An 18,581-nucleotide genomic window follows, 5' to 3' on the forward strand; every position below is an offset into this window, starting at 1 on the left:
ATGACAAAAGGGATTTCACAGCTGTGATTAAATTAAGGATCTTGAGATGGGGATATTGTTCTGAATTATCTGGATGGGTCTGATTTAATCACAAGGTTTCTTTTAAGAGTGAAGGTGATGCAAAGACAGAAGTGGAGAGAGATTTGAAGATGCCATGTTGCTGGCTCTGAAGATGAAAGAAGGGGACATGAGCCAAAGAATGTAAGGGTTATGTAGCTGGAAATGAAAAGAAAAAAGTCTCTCCCCTGGAGCCTTTAGAAGGAACTGGCCCTGCCAACAATTTGATTTTAGCCCCATAAGTCTCATTTTAAACTTCTGATCTTCAGAAATGTAAAAGGATAAATTTGTGTTGTTTTATGCAACTAAATTTGTATAGTAGCAATAAGAAACTCATACAATATACATACTTGATGACTAATTCTACTCCTAGATATGGGCCCAACAGAACTGCATACATATGCATACCAAAAGACATAGAATAATATTCTTACAACACCATTTATAATATACACAATTAGAAAGTTCCAAAATCCTACCAACAATATAATGGGTAAAATAATTGTGGGATTAAGTCGGGACAGTCTTAATGGAAGGGGAGCACAAACAGGGCTTCTGAGATAGACAGTGACGTTGTTTCTCAATCTGGGTGCTGGTTACAGTGATGTGCTCAGATCATGAAAATTCATCAGGTTGTATACTTATTATATATGTGCTTTTACATTTGTCTAATATACTTTAAAAGAAACAAGGTTCTGATTCACTGATGCACCTGGACTCTCTGGAGGTCACCCCTGAAGGTCATACAACCACTGTTTGGGGAAAAGATTAGAAAGCCTTTGGCTCTAGATAATTTTTTTGTTATTTGAGATAAGAATCTTGCTCTGTTCAAGATTGTTGGAGTGCAGTGGCACAATCTTGGCTCCTTTCACCTCTAGCTCTGAGGTTCAAGCTATTATTGTGCCTAAGCCTCTGGGGTAGCTTGGATTATAGGCATGCACCACCATGTCTGGCTAATTTTTGTATTTTTAGTACATACCAGGTTTCACCACATTGGCCAGGCTGGTCTCAAGCTCCTGTACTCAAGTAATCTGTACACCATGGCCTCCCTAAGTGCTGGGATTACAGGCGTGAGCCACCGTGCCAGCCTCTAGACAATTATTTAACAAGGTAAAAGTCTTTCATTCTGTTACTTAGGCACAGTCCTATTATGGACCACCTGATTGTCCCAATTGAAAAATTCAGCATATGTGCTGTGATGGAGATATGACATTGCTTCTTCAAGACAGAGGTAGCTTTGTTGCAGTGGATGACCATGGATCTGGAAGGGAGGAGATATAGGCTTGAACTGTGGCCCCCTGTTACTTACTGACTTACTATGATATAACACATCACTTCATTCTGAGATCATCTGTAAAATGAGAGGGTATAGGATTAACTACAATCTGTAAGAAATAAACATGATATGTAAAAACTCCCAGCTACACTCTGTGCCTGGCTATAAAGAAAATTGCAATACATGTGTTATATCCGAAAAAGGGAGGAAAATTTCACTCAGGAATGCATTGGGAGTGGAGAAGATGTAGTTATGTCTCAGCCCTTGTTGTCTGATCAAACTGGACATGGAAGATTCAAGGCAGCACTGAGAAAATCCCAGAGCCTGATCTGATTTAGGACAGGGCTGGAGCAGCCTGAGATATGAGAAAAGATATGATTTGAGGATAGGATAATGCCAGAAGAGTAACATGCATCATATCTAAAGGGCAAAAGTGTGGTGTAGCCACAGCAATAGGTCAGGAAGCAGGGATTCTAAGAGGTATGTAAGAAATAGAGCAATGAGTAGGCTAAGGTAAAGGTTTCAGGACACAGACTGTGAAGAGCTCTCCAGGGCTAGGAGTTCACTGCAACCTGGCATTGGCCTAATGACATGAGGGTGGTCAGAGAGTTTAAAGGGGCACCACTGGACTAGAAAATCTGGACTATTAAGAGTTTCAGCAGGAAGGCTTCTCTTTAGCTAAACCCTTCCCAGGTGAAGCTGGAGCTTGGCACACACTGCCTTTCTCCCACACGTGGTTTTAGGCATTCACAGATTAAGTTAAAGTTCAAAAACCTATTTTGATACATGGCAATATGTTATCTAATGGTTTTCTGTTGTATTCTATGGCCTTTCTGCTGTGTGTCTGTTTAGCTATTGATTTTAATTATGGAATATAATTTCCAGCATGAGGTCTCAAGGCAGCTCCCTCCCATGGACCAAGCTCTTGCTAGAGCCTCCCAGAAGAAGGCAAATGGGAAAGCGGTATGACTTAGAGCGATGTGCTATTCCTTACAAAGGACACAATGATTCTTTTCATATAAATGTCGCTGCTTCAGTTGGATGCATCTCCACTATCCCACTACGCTTGAAGTAGGAATGAAATGTGGGAATAGAAATACTGCTCAGCTGCTGGGCTCATTTCAGCAAAGAGCAAAGGAACTTGCAAAGCAGAGCCTGAAACCAGGTTTATGGTACATCCAAACTGTGAGGGAGATGCTCAGTTGACCAAAAGTTCAGGTCTAAAAATAATATTCACATATGGGACACACACATACATTATAGCCTCTTGAGGCAAAGTGCATAATTGTAGAAAGTCATAAAGTGTAAATCTGGAGATTGGGTTCTCATTCCAGCTCTGTCGCTAACTACCAGTAGGACCTTATATAAGCAACTCAATGTATTAGCACCTCAATCTCCTAAGCTGCAAAACAAGATCATTTGATTCAACATTTGCTTCCTCTGTGCCAAGCATTGTGCTATGTGGTTTCATTTAATTACCATAACAACTTTGCCACAAAAACATTATGATCCAATTCCCTTGGGCCATGAAACTACTTCTTTTTTGTATTTGTCAGTCCATACTATAATTTATTTGTGTAATGACTGCTTCTCACCCTAGATTACGATACCTTCAGAGCGAAAGTGGGTCTGATTTAATTCTGTGTCTCTTAGGGTCTAGGACTTGTCAGAGTAAGACACAGGCAAGAAGAAAAGAGGCTGTTAGAAATGGAAGTCAAATTGAAAACTGACTTTACTGAAATACAACCCAGGAGCAGAAAGTCATGAGAAGGCCCCATGGCTTTGGCTTCTTCTATAACAGAACAAGCAAGTTTCTATCTGTCTGTCTCTTTAATATATGTATCCACACATTCACTCACTCTCTCTTATTCTAAGGTATGGGCAGGAACAATCCAGGGTCTGTCAGTCAAGGTCAGTACTAACAGTGTTATTTACTGGGTACAATGTGAGGGAGCTTGCAGCAGATCAGGTTCTCCATGAAGCAAAAATTGAAGTGGAAATTAGCACTCAGGATGTTTAAGGAATGCTCCTTGGTTCAAAGCTGCTGAAGGAGGAGAAAAAAGTAGGAGTAGATGAAGGAAAAAGTAAACTGTGATGCAAAATCAAGGGTACCCTTGCTATACCCTTAGGGAGCTCTGGAGCTAGAATGGCTTCTCAGAATTGTCCCACGTTGGTCTGAGATAACCAGGCCTTTAAACTCCTTCCTATATGAATTAGTCATTGGATGTGGAATTCCCAGGAAGGAACACAACATTGGCTGGGTAGCTCTCCATATAATCCCTGAAGAGGCTTATAGCTGAAGGCTGTCTACTGAGTGCAGTTCCAGGAACTGGGGCAACATGGGTCCTTGAAGGAGAATCTGGATGGTGCATCACAGTGTCTACCACAGATCTCAAGGTTACCAAATCTGGACTGGCAATGGATAAGAGGCATAAGGTTCTGATAAGACTAGATAGCTAGTAGAGAGGAATAGGTGAACATATGTCAAGTCAAGTAGCCAAGGATCCTGGAGGTTGCATGACTAGGCCACAGATGCTAAGTCCTAGTTGGCAATGGCTGAGTCTAGGGAGTCTGGCAGGGCTCAACTAACACAGCAGAAACAGTTTAAAAACCAACAGCTAAGAAGGCCCCAGGAAGTAACACCAAGGAATTGGGAAAGAAGAAAACTACTATTATTATATGAAGTTCCTAGTTTGTGCTAGGCATTTTAAAAAATTTATCTTCTTTCTATCTAATAACTCCAAGTTGAGATGCTATATTTCACCGTGTTACAGATAAGGATGCTGAGGCTTATAAGATTTCAGTAAGGTGACTTAATCAGTAAATAGTAGAGCTGACATTCATCAAAGGTCCAAATTCATGTCTAGGAGGAAAGGACAACTCAATGAGTCTGGGTTCCAGGGCAGAGTTTCTTATGTGTATGACACACTCAAGTCCTAGCTGAAAGAAGACTCAGGCCTACATGTTCTGTGTGCCCTTGTGTGAATCATCCATCTGTGGGTCTCAGTTTTTTCTCATGTTAGTTTCAAATTAAGAGTGAACCACAGATGCCTTATGACAGAATAGGAATCTGAATCATGAGTCAGTGGGCAGGACCCTAGGCCTAGAGTGGGCCTTAGAAAAATCTCTCTTTGTCCTTCAGCATTTTAGTGGTGGGTTGGTGGCTGGCATAAGATTGAAGTGAGAACAAGTGACAGTGGAACCAGGAAGTGGCCTTGGAGTCAAGAAACGTAGGTTCCATTCCTTCTGAAACTATTCCAAATAATCAAAAAAGAGGGAATCCTTCCCAAATCATTTTATGACACCAACATCATCCTGATACCAAAACCTGGCAGAGACTCAACAAGAAAAGAAAACTTCAGGCCAATATCCATGATAAACATAGATGCAAAAATCTTCAATAAAATACTGGCAAGCCAATTGCAACAGCACATCAAAAAGCTTATCCACCATGATCAAGTAGAATTCATCCCGGGGATGCAAGGCTGGTTCAACATTCGCAAATCTATAAACGTAATTCACCACATAAACAGAACCAAAGACAAAAACCACATGATTATCTCAATTGATGCAGAGAAGGCCTTTGACAAAATTCAACAGCACTTTATGCTAAAAACCCTCAATAAACTAGGTATTGATGGAACGTATCTCAAAGTAATAAAAGCTATTTACGACAAACCAACAGCCAATATCATACTGAATGGGCAAAAAATGGAAGCATTCCCTTTGAATTCTGGCACTAGACAAGGATGTCCTCTCTCACCACTCCTATTCAATACAGTACTGGAAGTTCTAGCCAGAGCAATCAGGCAAGAAAAAGAAATAAAGGGTATTCAAATAGGAAAGGAGGAAGCCAAATTGTCTCTATTTGCAGACGACATGATAGTATATCTAGAAGACCCATCGTCTCAGCCCAAAATCTCCTGAAACTGAGAAGCAATTTCAGCAAAATCTCGGGATACAAATCAATGTGCAAAAATTACAAGCATTCCTATACACCAATAACAGACTTAAAGAGAGCCAAATCAAGAATGAACTGCCATTCACAATTGCTACAAAGAGAATAAAATACCTAGGAATACAACTAACAAGGGATGTAAAGGACCTCTTCAAGGAGAACTACAAACCACTGCTCAACGAAATAAGAGAGGACACAAACAGATGGAGAAACATTCCATGTTCATGGTTAGGAAGAATTAATATAGTGAAAATGGCCATACTGCCCAAAGTAATTTAAAGATTCAATGCTATCTCCACCAAGCTACCAATGACCTTCTTCACAGAACTGGAAAAAACCACCTTAAACTTCATATGGAACCAAAAGAGAGCCCACATAGCCAAGTCAATTCTAAGCAAAAAGAACACAGCTGGAGGCATCACACAACTGGACTTCAAACTATATTGCAAGGCTACAGTAATCAAAACAGCATGGTACTGGTACCAAAGCAGAGATATAGACCAATGGAACAAAACAGAGGCCTCAGAGGCAACACAACATATCTACAACCATCCAATCTTTGATAAATCTGACAAAAACAAGCAATAGGAAGAGGATTCCCTGTTTAATAAATGGTGTTGGGAAAACTGGCTAGCTATGTGCAGAAAGCAGAAACTGGAACCCTTCCTGACACCTTACACTAAAATTAACTACTGATGGATTAAAGATTTAAACATAAGACCTAACACCATAAAAACCCTAGAAGAAAATTGAGGCAAAACCATTCAGGACATAGGAGTAGGCAAGGACTTCATGACCAAAACACCAAAAGCATTGGCAACAAAAGCCAAAATAGACAAATGGGACCTAATGAAACTCCACAGCTTCTGCATGGCAAAAGAAACAGTCATTAGAGTGAATCAGCAACCAACAGAATGGAAAAAATTTTTGCAGTTTACCCATCTCACAAAGGGTTGCTATCCAGAATTTACAAAGAACTAAAACAGATTTACAAGAAAAAAACAAACAAGCCCATTCAAAAATGGGCAAAAGATATGAACAGACACTTTACAAAACAAGACATACATGAGGCCAAGAAACATATGAAAAAATGCTCATCATCACTGGTCATTAGAGAGATAATCAAACTACATTGAGATACCATCTCACGCCAGTTAGAATGGCAATCATTAAAAAATCTGGAGACAACAGATGCTGGAGAGGATGTAGAGAAATAAGAACACTTTTACACTGCTGGTGGGAGTGTAAATTAGTTCAACCATTGTGGCGATTCCTCAAGGACCTAGAAATAGAAATTCCATTTGATGCAGCAATCCTGTTAGTGGGTATATATCCAAAGGACTATAAATCGTTCTACTATAAGGACACATGCACACGAATGTTCATTGCAGCACTGTTTACAATAGCAAAGACCTGGAATCAACCCAAATGCCCATCGATGATAGACTGGACAGGGATAATGTGGCACATATACACCATGGAATACTAAGCAGCTGTAAGAAACGACAAGTTCGTGTCCTTTGTAGGGACATGGATGAACCTGGAGACCATCATTCTCAGCAAACTGACACAAGAACAGAAAATGAAATACCACATGTTCTCACTCATAGGTGGGTGTTGAACAATGAGAACACATGGACACAAGGAGGGGAACACTATACACTGTGGTCCATTGCGGGGTATAGGGGAGGGACAATGGGGGATGGGGAACTGGGGAGAGACAGCATAGGGGGAAATGGCAGATAGAAGGCAGCAAATCACACTGCCACGTGTGTACCTATGCAACTATCTTGCATGTTCTTCACATGTACCCCAAAACCTAATATGTAATAAAAAAAAATAAAAAGAGTGAAATAAATGACTTCTAAATAACTTTTAATTCTTTTTTTTTGAGACAGAGTTTCACTCCATTACCCAGGCAGGAGTGCAGTGGCACAATCTTGGCTCACTGCAACCTCAACCTCCCAAGTTCAAGCTATTCTTGTGCCTCAGCCTTCAAAGTAGCTTGAATTACAGGAGCATGGCACCACCCCTTGGCTAATTTTTTTGAATATTTAGTAGAAATAGGGTTTCACCATGTTGGCTAGGCCGGTCTTGAACTCCAGACCTCAAGTGATTTGTCTGCCTTGGCCTCCCAAAGTGCTGGGATTACAGGTGTGAGCCACCACGCATGGCTTAAGGAACTTTCTAGTTCTAAACATCTACATATGTGAACCTATAACACATGGTTCCAAATAAGACTACTCTATATAGAATAATGACTAACAGCATGAATTCTGGAGTCAGAGGGATCTGTGTTTAAAACCTTACTCTTTGACAGTGTGAAATTTAGTAGGGGTTTGGGTGGGTAGCACATGCATAAATGTGTGTGTGTGTATTGGTTTGTGTCTGTGTTTGAGGTGTGACATTTTAAAAACATCCAGAAAAGTATGAGAGAAATAGAGTTCAGAGGGTGTTCTGTTCTATTTTCAATCTAGGGTTTATAAAACAGACTGCCTCATAGCAATTTGATTTTTGTGGGGTATGAAAAAAAATTAGTAAGTCCCATGTTTCCCCATGAGAGGACACAGAAGTTAGCAGAAAATCCGGCTGGGAGCTTGCTAGTGAGAAGTCCTCATGTCAGGGAGAGACTACCTGATAGACCATAGACAAGAGACAATATGAGACCAGAAAGGACTTCTAGGCTATGATCAACTGAGACAGAGAGAGAGAGGGAGAAAGAGAGGTAGAAGGGAGACACAGTATCAGCAGTAGGTTTCAGCAGTAGATACCCTTAGATGGCCAAACACAGACTGGTATACCTCCTGCTATCTGAGGAGCACTCCAGATCAGCCATTCCACAGCTAAGATCGAAGAGAATCCAGAGGTCATCTTGTGGATCAAAAATTCCAATGGCTGCCTTCTTCTTACAAGGTCAGTACCACCAGATACTATTTTAGAGAGGAGGAGAGCAGGAAGGGGAAGTAAAAATTTGAGAGATCAGGCAATTTTACCTTAAGAGCAATATATCAATATGAAGGGGTGATTTGGTTATGGCACAGGACCAAGTTTACTGGTTTGAAATAAAAGTTTTGTTATTGTTATTTAATTTCAACCTTCCCAGCACGTGTGGACTCCTATGGAAGACCAGAGCTGTTTTACTGAGAGGAAAATGTCATATTTTGTCTGTGTCCTATGAGTAAAATTTCTGGACTCACTGTTATAAAATATTAACATATGAGTTGATATTATGATTTTACAGTGTTAGACTTCATCTCTAATGACAGTATAGTTATCGACACATAATAGGATCTTAGTATTTGTTGAACATCAATCTAATGAATAAATGAATGAATCCATTGAAAAGTCAGCCTTGTAACATCCCTGTGAGGTAGACATTAATATAATATCCATTGAAAATCAAGGCTCAGAAAGGTTAATTGAGTTGTGACAAGCCCTACACAGCATACACATTTGCATTGGTGTTTGAACCTGAGTTTCTTGACTCCAAGGCCACTTCCTGGTTCCACTGTCACTTGTTCTCACTTCAATCTTATGCCAGCCACTAAGATGCTGAAGGACAAAGAGAGATTTTTCTAAGGCCCACTCTAGGCCTAGGGTCCTACCCACTGACTCATCTTCTGTCATAAGGCATCTGTGGTTAGCAGTTCTCACATATTCATGTCTGATATAAATTTCTACATAGCTCAGCTTAAGGATGCATCAGCCACCTCCCTGGTATAGACTTCGTGCTCACACAGTAAAAGCCAATCTCCCTCAGCATTGTCAGCCCCTGTTAGTTAGTGCCTACTCAACAGTTTCTGTGTTTGGGGCCACAAATTGAGAATTTGGGATTAGAGTCTACTGCTAGAGGCTTATTATTTTTGTCTTCCTGTTTATAGCAATATTCTTTGCAAAGCTGAGACAGGACCCTTAACCCTGAACTCTCAATATGGTGCAAGCACAGTTCTGCAAACATTTTCACACAGGTAAAAGGGTCAAAGGTTAGACTGGACCCCGGGTTAAAGGATTAGATTGTGAACAGGGCACCTATAAGTAAAGGCTTGAGAACAGTTTTGAAAAGTGAAAATTTAGAACGTTAAAGCTGTCAAAGACCTAAGAAAAACACCTGATCCAACTGTGCAGAAGGGGAAACTGAAGCCCAGAATGCACATGAGACCACCCATGGTCACACAGCCTGAAATTCTAATACATGCTGGATTAGCCTTTGAAGAGATAAGGTTCTGACTTCTCCATTCCCTGCTCCTAACCTTGCATATTTCTGTTCATTTCCTAGCAGACGTCTCTTTCCCTGGGATGCTCCCTCCAAATCCTTATGGAATAGATAACTGGTACTTGTTTTACTAAGAAGATTCTACACAATCCATTTTAAAGCCTAGAGAAATTTGGACACAGAGACTTTAAGCTACTTGCTAATGGTCATCTAGAAAAACATGTTTATATTTGACTTCTGACTTCTAATTTCCAGACCCCAAAATCTCTGTCGTTCATCTATGTATCATGCATATTCATCATAATCTCTCCTTTCTAATGAAACAAAACTGTGTTGACTCTCTATTACGTACACAAAATTTCTGATTTTGATAGTCAAATCCATTAATGATCAGTCCCAAACTAATCTGTGCACTCACCCTTCCACTGACTCATGTTCAGCCTACTTGGAGGTTCCTTACCATGTGAGGAGCATGCTATATACCAGCATACCTTCCAAACCACGGCTCATCCTGATCTCACCAGCCCTTCTACAGTAAGCATCTTCTCCCTCTTTCTTCACCTGCTAAATAGTTCTTATCCTTCAAGACTAAGCTCAAATGATTCCTCCTCTGGGAGGCATTTCTGAGTCCTCCTGATAAAATTTAATGTTCATTCCTTTGTGTCTCTGTATCACCCAGTAACTGGATTATGGCATTTTAAGTCATATTTTAATTTTACATAATGTATGTGAATCCCACAGTTGACTGAATCTTCTTGAGGAAAGGATATGATTCATTTTTATAAAAGGAATGAACATTATCATACATTAAATAGAGAAGCAGGTACAATTATTTTTTTTTCATAGATCAGAAAAGTGGAGAAAAGTGCCGGATGTAGAAGATGCTTTAATATTTATTCTCCTTTCCCCTTCATTTAATATTGACACTAACTTCTTGGATCCTTACTTCCATTTTACCATGAAAAAAATTGGAAATTAGAAAATTTAAGTAATTTTCCCAAGGTTACAGAGCTCAACTTTGGCAGATTGGGATTCTACTAAGTTCTTCTGAATCCAAGTCCAAGCGCCCTTTCTATTGTAGTTCTGTTGCCTCTCATGCACTCAGCCCAAATGCAAGCCATAGAAAGCAAGCTCAGAACTCCAAATGTCTTCTCCTATAACAGACTACTGTAGGCCTGAATGGGCTCCAGGAGGCCCTATAGGTCTGAGAACTGTTTGTATAGTTTTGAAATGACCAAATATTCACCTCCAAAGATGGCTGAGATTATTCTCTTTATTATCTGCATAAAAAAGGCACCACAGATTGCCCTGTTTACAATTCCTCTTTCCTCCCACACAAGAATCCTCCTAAAGCTGAGAGATACCATATTTCTTATACAAAAAATGGGCTAACGGCAATCTGAATTTCAATCTCCAGCCTAAACCTTCTGCCTCAGACTGGTACTAAATATTTTGCTGATATGGATTTGTTATTTCAAGTGGAATGCATTTTACCAGACTCACAGTAGACATTATTCATTTATTTATTTATTTTAGGCATCGACGTTAGGAGTATGGCTCTCTACTATGCACTGAATGGCTTAATGCAAGTACTGCCAAGTAGGAAGACAGGCATGGCTTTTGTAGAGTGGCCTTGGACAGAGAGAGCAATGAAATGGAACTGTAGAATTACATTCCCAAGAACCAGTCCCAAGAAGTTCTCTCAAGCACAATGTTTGTGAACAGCAAGAAATGACAGGACACAGGTATTATTTAAGAGGCCTCTGAGAGATTGCAGCACCATAGAACTGTCACTTGGAAGGGTTCTTAGAGAACTGTCCATTCCCCACCTGTTACAGGTGGAGAAAATGAGTTACAGAGAGAAGAGATAGACCTAACATTAAACAGTGAGCTGGTGTAGAGAGTTAGGACTGGAATAAGGATATCCTAATGTCCTGGTCCCAAAACCATCCTCTTTGCACTATTCCTCAGGAAAAAATATGGGAGCATCTAAGCATAATAATAATGAGTACAAGCTTTAGGGTAAGTGGGATCTGTGTCTGCATTCTGGCTCTGCCACTCAGTAGCTCTGTAACATGAGAACGCTCTTCAGTCTCTCTGAGCTTCAGTTCTCTTATCTGCAAAATGAAGTAAGAATAACTACTTCATAAGAGTACCTAATTCATAGAATTAATGTGCGGATGAAATGTGCAAATGTATGGCAAACTCTTAGCTCAGTGTCTGACACAATAAATTCTCAATAAATGTTCATTTCTGTGATGATAATCCAATTGCTACTATATTCTTTTCATCTCTTAATTAACTCCAAGGACAAAATTAGAAGTAATTACTAAACACTTTTTATAGAAAGGACAAAGGAATACAAAAACCCCTTTAAAATGGAAGGAGGAACTAATACCACTTCTTAAGTGAGACAGGTAACTTAAAAACATATCTTTTACAGCCTCATCCAGGAGTGCAGTTTACCTAACTACAATAGACTCAAACTATCTCTTTCTTCGGTGATGGACTCCAGTGCTGGCTCATTGTTCACAAAGCAATTCTGAAAGGCTAGAGAAGTATAACACATTCCAGATACATCCATAATCGGTAATGGATGTTTCTAGTTAATTCTCTTTTTTTGTATAGTAATTAAATTGTATTCATTAATTACATATATTTTATTTTTTATTATTTTATATACAAATGTATTAATTCTCTCTTGATACTGTCTTGACTAAAAGGGTTTTACCTTGCTTAAATCACACATACATGCCTCACATGTGCCTTTAACTCCAATCATCAACAGAAACAACACTAAGTTCAAGAATAAACATTTTTATTTGTCTGTGTATACCAGGACCCAGGGTCAATCTCTGAGCATGTTCCTAGTGAATACATTTTGAATTTTAATGAAAAGTGTTATCATAATGTTTGTCCGAAGAAAAGCAGTGTGGAAGATACTGCGTGGATGGCAACTGAATTCCCAGTGATTCCTTGGAAATGGCCCTAACATCCAGGGCTAGGCATATGGCTGTGTCTGTCCAACATGATCCTGTCCTAGACATGGCTCACTGAACCATAAGTCAATATCTGTCCTAAGCAAGGATACCATCCTCCTCTGAGAAGTTTAAAACTGGAAATGGAGAAACAAGACTAGTTTTGTTGACACTGAGTCATATTCATGTTAACACCTGAGTAGGCATTCCATGAATTTCTACTGCTAAGGTTCATCAAGGAGTGCTTGAAGGATCCCAAGGCTTTGTTTCTCAACTTCCCTCTAAATTCTATGAAGGACCTCAATATCTTTCAAATATTATTGTCTCATTTTTTTCTCTTTTATTTTTAACCAAGAACAACTTACTAACAAAAATGGGGTAGAAAATTATCTTTTGATGGTTAACACAACTTCTTCTTGAGAAGGGAACTTCCCTATTTTGGAAAAATACTTTGATAATCTACTTGGGGATAGAAGATGAAATCCTAAGATCATGAGGTTCAACTGACAAAGAAACAAAAGGTGAAGTTTCTGTAATTAATAAGAAATAAACAGGAATTTATAGATGGAACAAGCAGAGAAGAAAGGAAAGTGGGAGGAGTGAATTAAAATATATACAGTCTTTAATTTATGATGAATTGACTTGATGGTCTTCAGCTGTGTACTTCAATAATTAGTACTCAAATAGCCATTCTGTATTTTTACTTTCAGTACTGTATTTAATAAATTACATGAGATATTCAACACCTTAGAATAAAATAGGCACAGTGTTGGATGATTTTGCCCAACTGTAGGCTAAGTGAACACTTAAGAGAGGCAAGACTAAGTTATGTTGTTTGGTAGGTTAGATATATTAAATGTATTTTCAATTTAGTGATACTTTCAATTTACAATACGTTTAAGGGGATGTAACATAATTTTTAAGTAGAGGAGTTAGGAGTATCTGTATAAGCACTAGGATTAATAGAAGATGAAGCCCAAAATAACAGAAATGGTTAAAGATGTTTTAAGAACAGTTGTGACTAAAATTAAAGTTTAATTTTGTTTTTATTCCTGTGACATAAAGTTCTTGATCTCCCCAAAGGAAAGTCTGTTCTACACATGAGGACCTCATATAGTGGATTGTTTGTGTGTATATATGTGGGCATGTATGAATGTATGTGTGTGTTTGTGCATATGTGTGCATGTGTGTGTGTGCATATATGTGTGTGTGTGTGAGACAGAGAAAGAGAGAGAGTGAGAGAGAGAGAGAATATTTAGATATATGCAGGAGAAGGGCTGAATTCTTTGCCTGGGGCAATAAGAACATCATATGCAGGACAGGAGGATGATCAATAAGCTGACCTAATACAGGGAGCTATGAGCCAACAATACTCAGAATACAAAAACTTATCTCAACCCACAAAAAACCTCTGGGAGAGATTGGAAGGAATATAGAGCTCCCAGTATGCATATGGTGGGGGCTTTGTGCTAATTTTATTTGAATCTTTGACAAAACAAACCTAAAAACCCACCTCAGATGACATCTAATTTACAGAGCCTATTTGAATAAGTGAACTTGGCAAGTTATTTCTCTTTCTGCTTCAGATCCTTAGTCCAGCCAGGATTGCTACCAAGGATCTTCACTTTTTACCCTCTGTACTGTAAGAAGGTTGGAGCAGTTCCATAGCTACTTCTCTGATATTAGAAGTTTAGTATCAAATTATCCTATTCTTACCCATTAATTCAATTGTTCATGTATCCACTCATTCAACAAATATTTATTAGCTATCCATTATGTGTTAGCTACTATTCTAGATACCTGGGATACATCAATGAATAAAACAGAAAAATCCCTATTCTTCCATTCTGAAATACCAGATTTTAAATAATACTAAGTTTTGGTACAGTTTAAACAAGAATAAAATAAAGTAGAAAAAACAAAAGCAGGTAAGGAGGAGGGAAGGATGAGGGAACCTCTGTTTAATGGGAGCCCAGGGGCTTTTCTGGTGATTGCAAACCAAATTAACAGAAGAGTATCTAAAGAGTCTCCAAGCCATCATAGAAACTACTTTCTGCAAGTAATAGTTCTAGAAGTACAGGGCCTCATACTGCAGAGTGAGCAAAGCATGCTGGGAGGCCTCATCTCTTTGCACTGTCAGGAGAGAATGTCCAGTGTTATTGACAAAATAGTGAATGATTTCTTAATAGAATAGAGTCAGTAGAGAGGCAGGTTATGGCATAATTAAAATAACATGAATTTTTTAAAACCCCATGTGCCAGCTGCCAGCAGGATATAGGCCAGTGACAGAGAAGGGGTGACAGCTGGTCAGAGGCTTGCTACACTCTTTACCCTTTAGAGCATTTGTTAAGGGCCTAAACCTGGGTCCAGTAGTTATGGCAAAGTGCACTAAACTGTGGACAGGAGAATGCCCCAGGTTCTGCCGTGAACTCACTGTGTGACCTTCAACAAGTTCAACCCCTCCTCTGGGCCCTTCATCCAGTTACCTATCTGAAAAATGAGGGGGTTGGATCAAATATTCTTAAGACTAAATGATCTCTAGACATGGGTTTTTCAAACATTCTACTGTAACTTTTAAGCAAAACCTCCTTTTCCAAAAAACTTTACCTAAAGCCCTACAATCTTAAGCAACTGAAAGCAGAACTGCTCTAAGTGTAGTAGCAGCAGTAAGGGACAGATAGGAATTCATCTTCTCTTCTCTCCTTGGAAGCATCACTTTTTACTTCCCTGGATGAGAGGAGAAGAGTCCCCAGTCATCTTAGCTCCATCCCTTCTGCTCTCTGAGGGAACAGCTACTGTGAAAGCCATCACCCATCTGGTGAATCTAGCACTCAAGTACACTGCCTACCTCAACTGGAAGGCTGTTAGGGCTCTTTTCACCACAAATGACCTTCAGATTTCCCTCAGTTCCTGCTAGAAGTTCAAAATCTCTCTGGCATCTTTCTTCACCTGATTATTACTCTCCACCTGGGTGGGGCCATCCCTTAATCTAATCCAATCATTTACCTTCTCCATCCTTCCTTCCTCCCAAACAGTGTCCACTCAGAATAATGTAATAGTGCCCACCTCACAGAGTCATTTTGCAAGTAAAATGAATACATATTAATATTTAGTAAAGTGTTTGGCACATAACAAGCATTATTAAACTATTTTTTACTGTTGTCAATTTTATTGTTGTTGTGAATAGTATTGTCTAGGTGCCAGCAATACCATGGCTTAAACTTCGGTGAATAACTAGATTCACTAATCTTAGTGTACCTACCAACAGCTTTCATTTTTTCCTCACTGATTTAATCTTTCCCCATCCACTTTCATTTTTCTTACTGACTTCTATATTCATGCATCATCCAACATCACATATTTTTATCCCAGTGCTATATTTTTAACAAATAGAACAATGCCTGACTTACAATAATCATCAATAAGTACTTTCTGAATGAATAAAAAAAACTCCAATAATCTTTTTTCTCACTCCATTTTAGCTCCCCTCACCACCTTCTCTCCCCCATCAACACACATATTCTACCCTATCTACAATCTCAAATGTCCACATTATGTTCTCCAACTTTCAAAATAATGTATCTTAGCATTTACACTACAATAATTATTTGAAATCCAATTTATTGGTCTTATTACTTGACAGCTATCAGCCCCCTTCTTGTTTTCTTCTTCCTTCAATTTCCACATTTATAATTATTTCCTCACAAACACCTTCAATTCCTTTGCCTCTACCCATGTTTTTCTCATAAGGCAAAACTCAAACCCAGAATGAGTTCTTCCACCTACCTTATCCAGGCCCCAAATAATGAGAAAATCATATATCTAAGTAGAATGATTATAGTTTACATTCATTATCTCAGTCTTCACACAACTGTTACTACTGCAGCAATTCTACAAGGCTATCATGGTAAATGGTTTTCTCATTTTTTTTCTCTAAAAAAAGTCCAGACCTTCTTCTATCCGTTGAAAACCATTATTCTTTTTCCCTTACCACCACTCTTGGAGGGTAATCTCACCTAATGCTTTTCATTTTAGAAATCATCAGGCAGGAGCATCCCCCTGCTCTGACAGGCAAAGTTAGAAACATGCCTTATGTCTCTTTCTATAATCCTGTTAGCATGGATAATGGTGTCTTTCTTAACAAAGGTCTTTTGCATGTTTTCTGGATTCCCTGCCTCTCACTTGCTCGAGGACTGTACTCCTTCAGTCATCTCTCATGTCTTCTGAATTGTCAGTACCACCCTCTCCCTGGATCATTACTATTAGCAAACAACCTTGACCTTGTGACTCAACACTTCATCCACCATCAGCTGCTGTGCATTCCTCCACTCCTCTTCTTGGTCAAAATTCTGCATATGCATATGCTTACTCTTCAATGACAATTCAGTTCAGTCTACTCTTGGTTTTCCTCCTACCTCTGGACATTTATTTTCTGATTTTTATGTGGGTCTCTTCTCTTCTATCCAACCTCAAACTATTGAAATTTCTCATGGTATAGTGTGGATGATCCTATAACATCCATTTTTTTTTGCTCCATGTTTCTTTCTAGGTTTTCTAATCCAAATATAGGCATTAAATGTAATCTATATGCTGACAATCTCAAATGTATCTCTCTAGCCCAAACCACTTCTCTGAACTCCATCTTGTATGTCCAAAAGATATCTTCTCTTAGAGATCTCACGGGTATGTAAAATTTGGCATTTTCAAAATAGAATTGCCCTCTTTCCTATTCCACTCACATTTGTAGTCTTTCAAACTTCCCTAAAACAGTCAATGGCAACAGTATTCAGCCAGTTGCCTAAGCCAGAAACTCAGGCTTAACAGTGAATCCCCAATTTCCCTCATTCTCAGATCCAATTAATCTTCCAATAATCTAACTTTAACACATACCTCAAGCCCTTTAACATCTCATTTCTGGTGACACTCATTCTAATATAAGCCCCTATTATCTCGCTAGCACAATAGCCTTCTTACTAATTCCTTCTCTTCTGCAGTGGTCCCTATAGTCTATCCTCCATAGAAGCCAATGTAATTTTTAAAAAGCACATCAGTTTGCATAAATGTAAGCTCCCTCCCCACAAAAAAGTCTTCAATGTCTTCCAATGTGGATTTCAATACCTATCTGTCTTTAGCTCTGCCTCTCTCTCTAACTTCGTCTTCTGTTACATGTCTCCTTTCAAGTCTTTGAATTCGATATAATATCTTTCCTACGAGAGGGTTTCAACCGTTCTCTTCCTTCTACTTGGCATGATCTCCAGTGCCCCTCACTTCCTTCCTTCTAAACATTCAATCTTCAGATTAAATGTACTGTCACTTCTACAAAGAGGCTTCTTTTGACCACATCATCTAAGTATGTCTTTCATGCTATTTTCTAACACTAAACATAAGTTATAATAGCTTATCACAGTTTTAAATTTTATATGTATTTCATTGTTTACTTGTGCACAGTCTCTCTTTACCAACATATCAGAAAGCCCATGAGAAAAGAAGTCATATGCATTGTACTTACTAAAGTATACTTTGTCCCCAGCACAAAGTTTGTGCTCAATAAATATCTGTGAGATAATGTTCAATAAACTCTAGGACCACAAAGACTGTATTTTGAAAGATACTTGACTACACTGTAAGCTTCCTAAGGATGATGATTGATCTAATTTATCTCTGTTTCTCTAGCATTTGGCACAGGCAGAGTAAGTTATCAGGGAAGGCTTTTGGAATTAAATGGAGACGGATTCTTTGAGTTTGATGTTTCAAATAATGTAATATAGCAGTTTCACAATCCTAGCAACTGCCTAGCTTTGCCTGTGTTCCACTTAGTAAAGATTTTAAAGACTCTGAAAGGGGCAATATGTGTAACATGTGTAAGGCCTGGGATTTGAATTAAGACATGTTTGGAATTCCAACTTTTTCATCTTAGTAGCTAATGTAGTAATTGGTTAATGTTTAAGGATCTGTTTTCTGGGGTATAACACCATGACAGAAGAGTTCTTGGCTGGGCGCGGTGGCTCACGCCTGTAATTCCAGCACTTTGGGAGGCCAAGGCGGGTGGATCACGAGGTCAAGAGATCGAGACCATCCTGGTCAACACAGTGAAACCCC

General features: G+C 39.0%; 1 protein-coding gene across 21 annotated transcripts in view; it reads right to left on the minus strand.

The window, feature by feature from the left end:
- Positions 1-18,581, minus strand: part of LOC100393071 (BEN domain-containing protein 5) — a 1,596,666-nt gene that overhangs the window by 634,557 nt on the left and 943,528 nt on the right. The window contains exon 1 of one of the 21 annotated variants that reach the window (XM_078331671.1): positions 8,093-8,383. The exons of the other annotated variants lie outside the window; for them this stretch is intronic. Coding sequence (XP_078187797.1) covers positions 8,093-8,127 — 35 coding nt within the window. The 5' untranslated portion in view covers positions 8,128-8,383. Of the gene's footprint in view, positions 1-8,092; positions 8,384-18,581 lie in introns of those variants that run through there. 21 annotated transcript variants of the gene reach the window in all.

Source organism: Callithrix jacchus, chromosome 7 (assembly GCF_049354715.1).
Source record: "Callithrix jacchus isolate 240 chromosome 7, calJac240_pri, whole genome shotgun sequence".
In the NCBI taxonomy this organism is placed as follows: domain Eukaryota; kingdom Metazoa; phylum Chordata; class Mammalia; order Primates; family Cebidae; genus Callithrix; species Callithrix jacchus.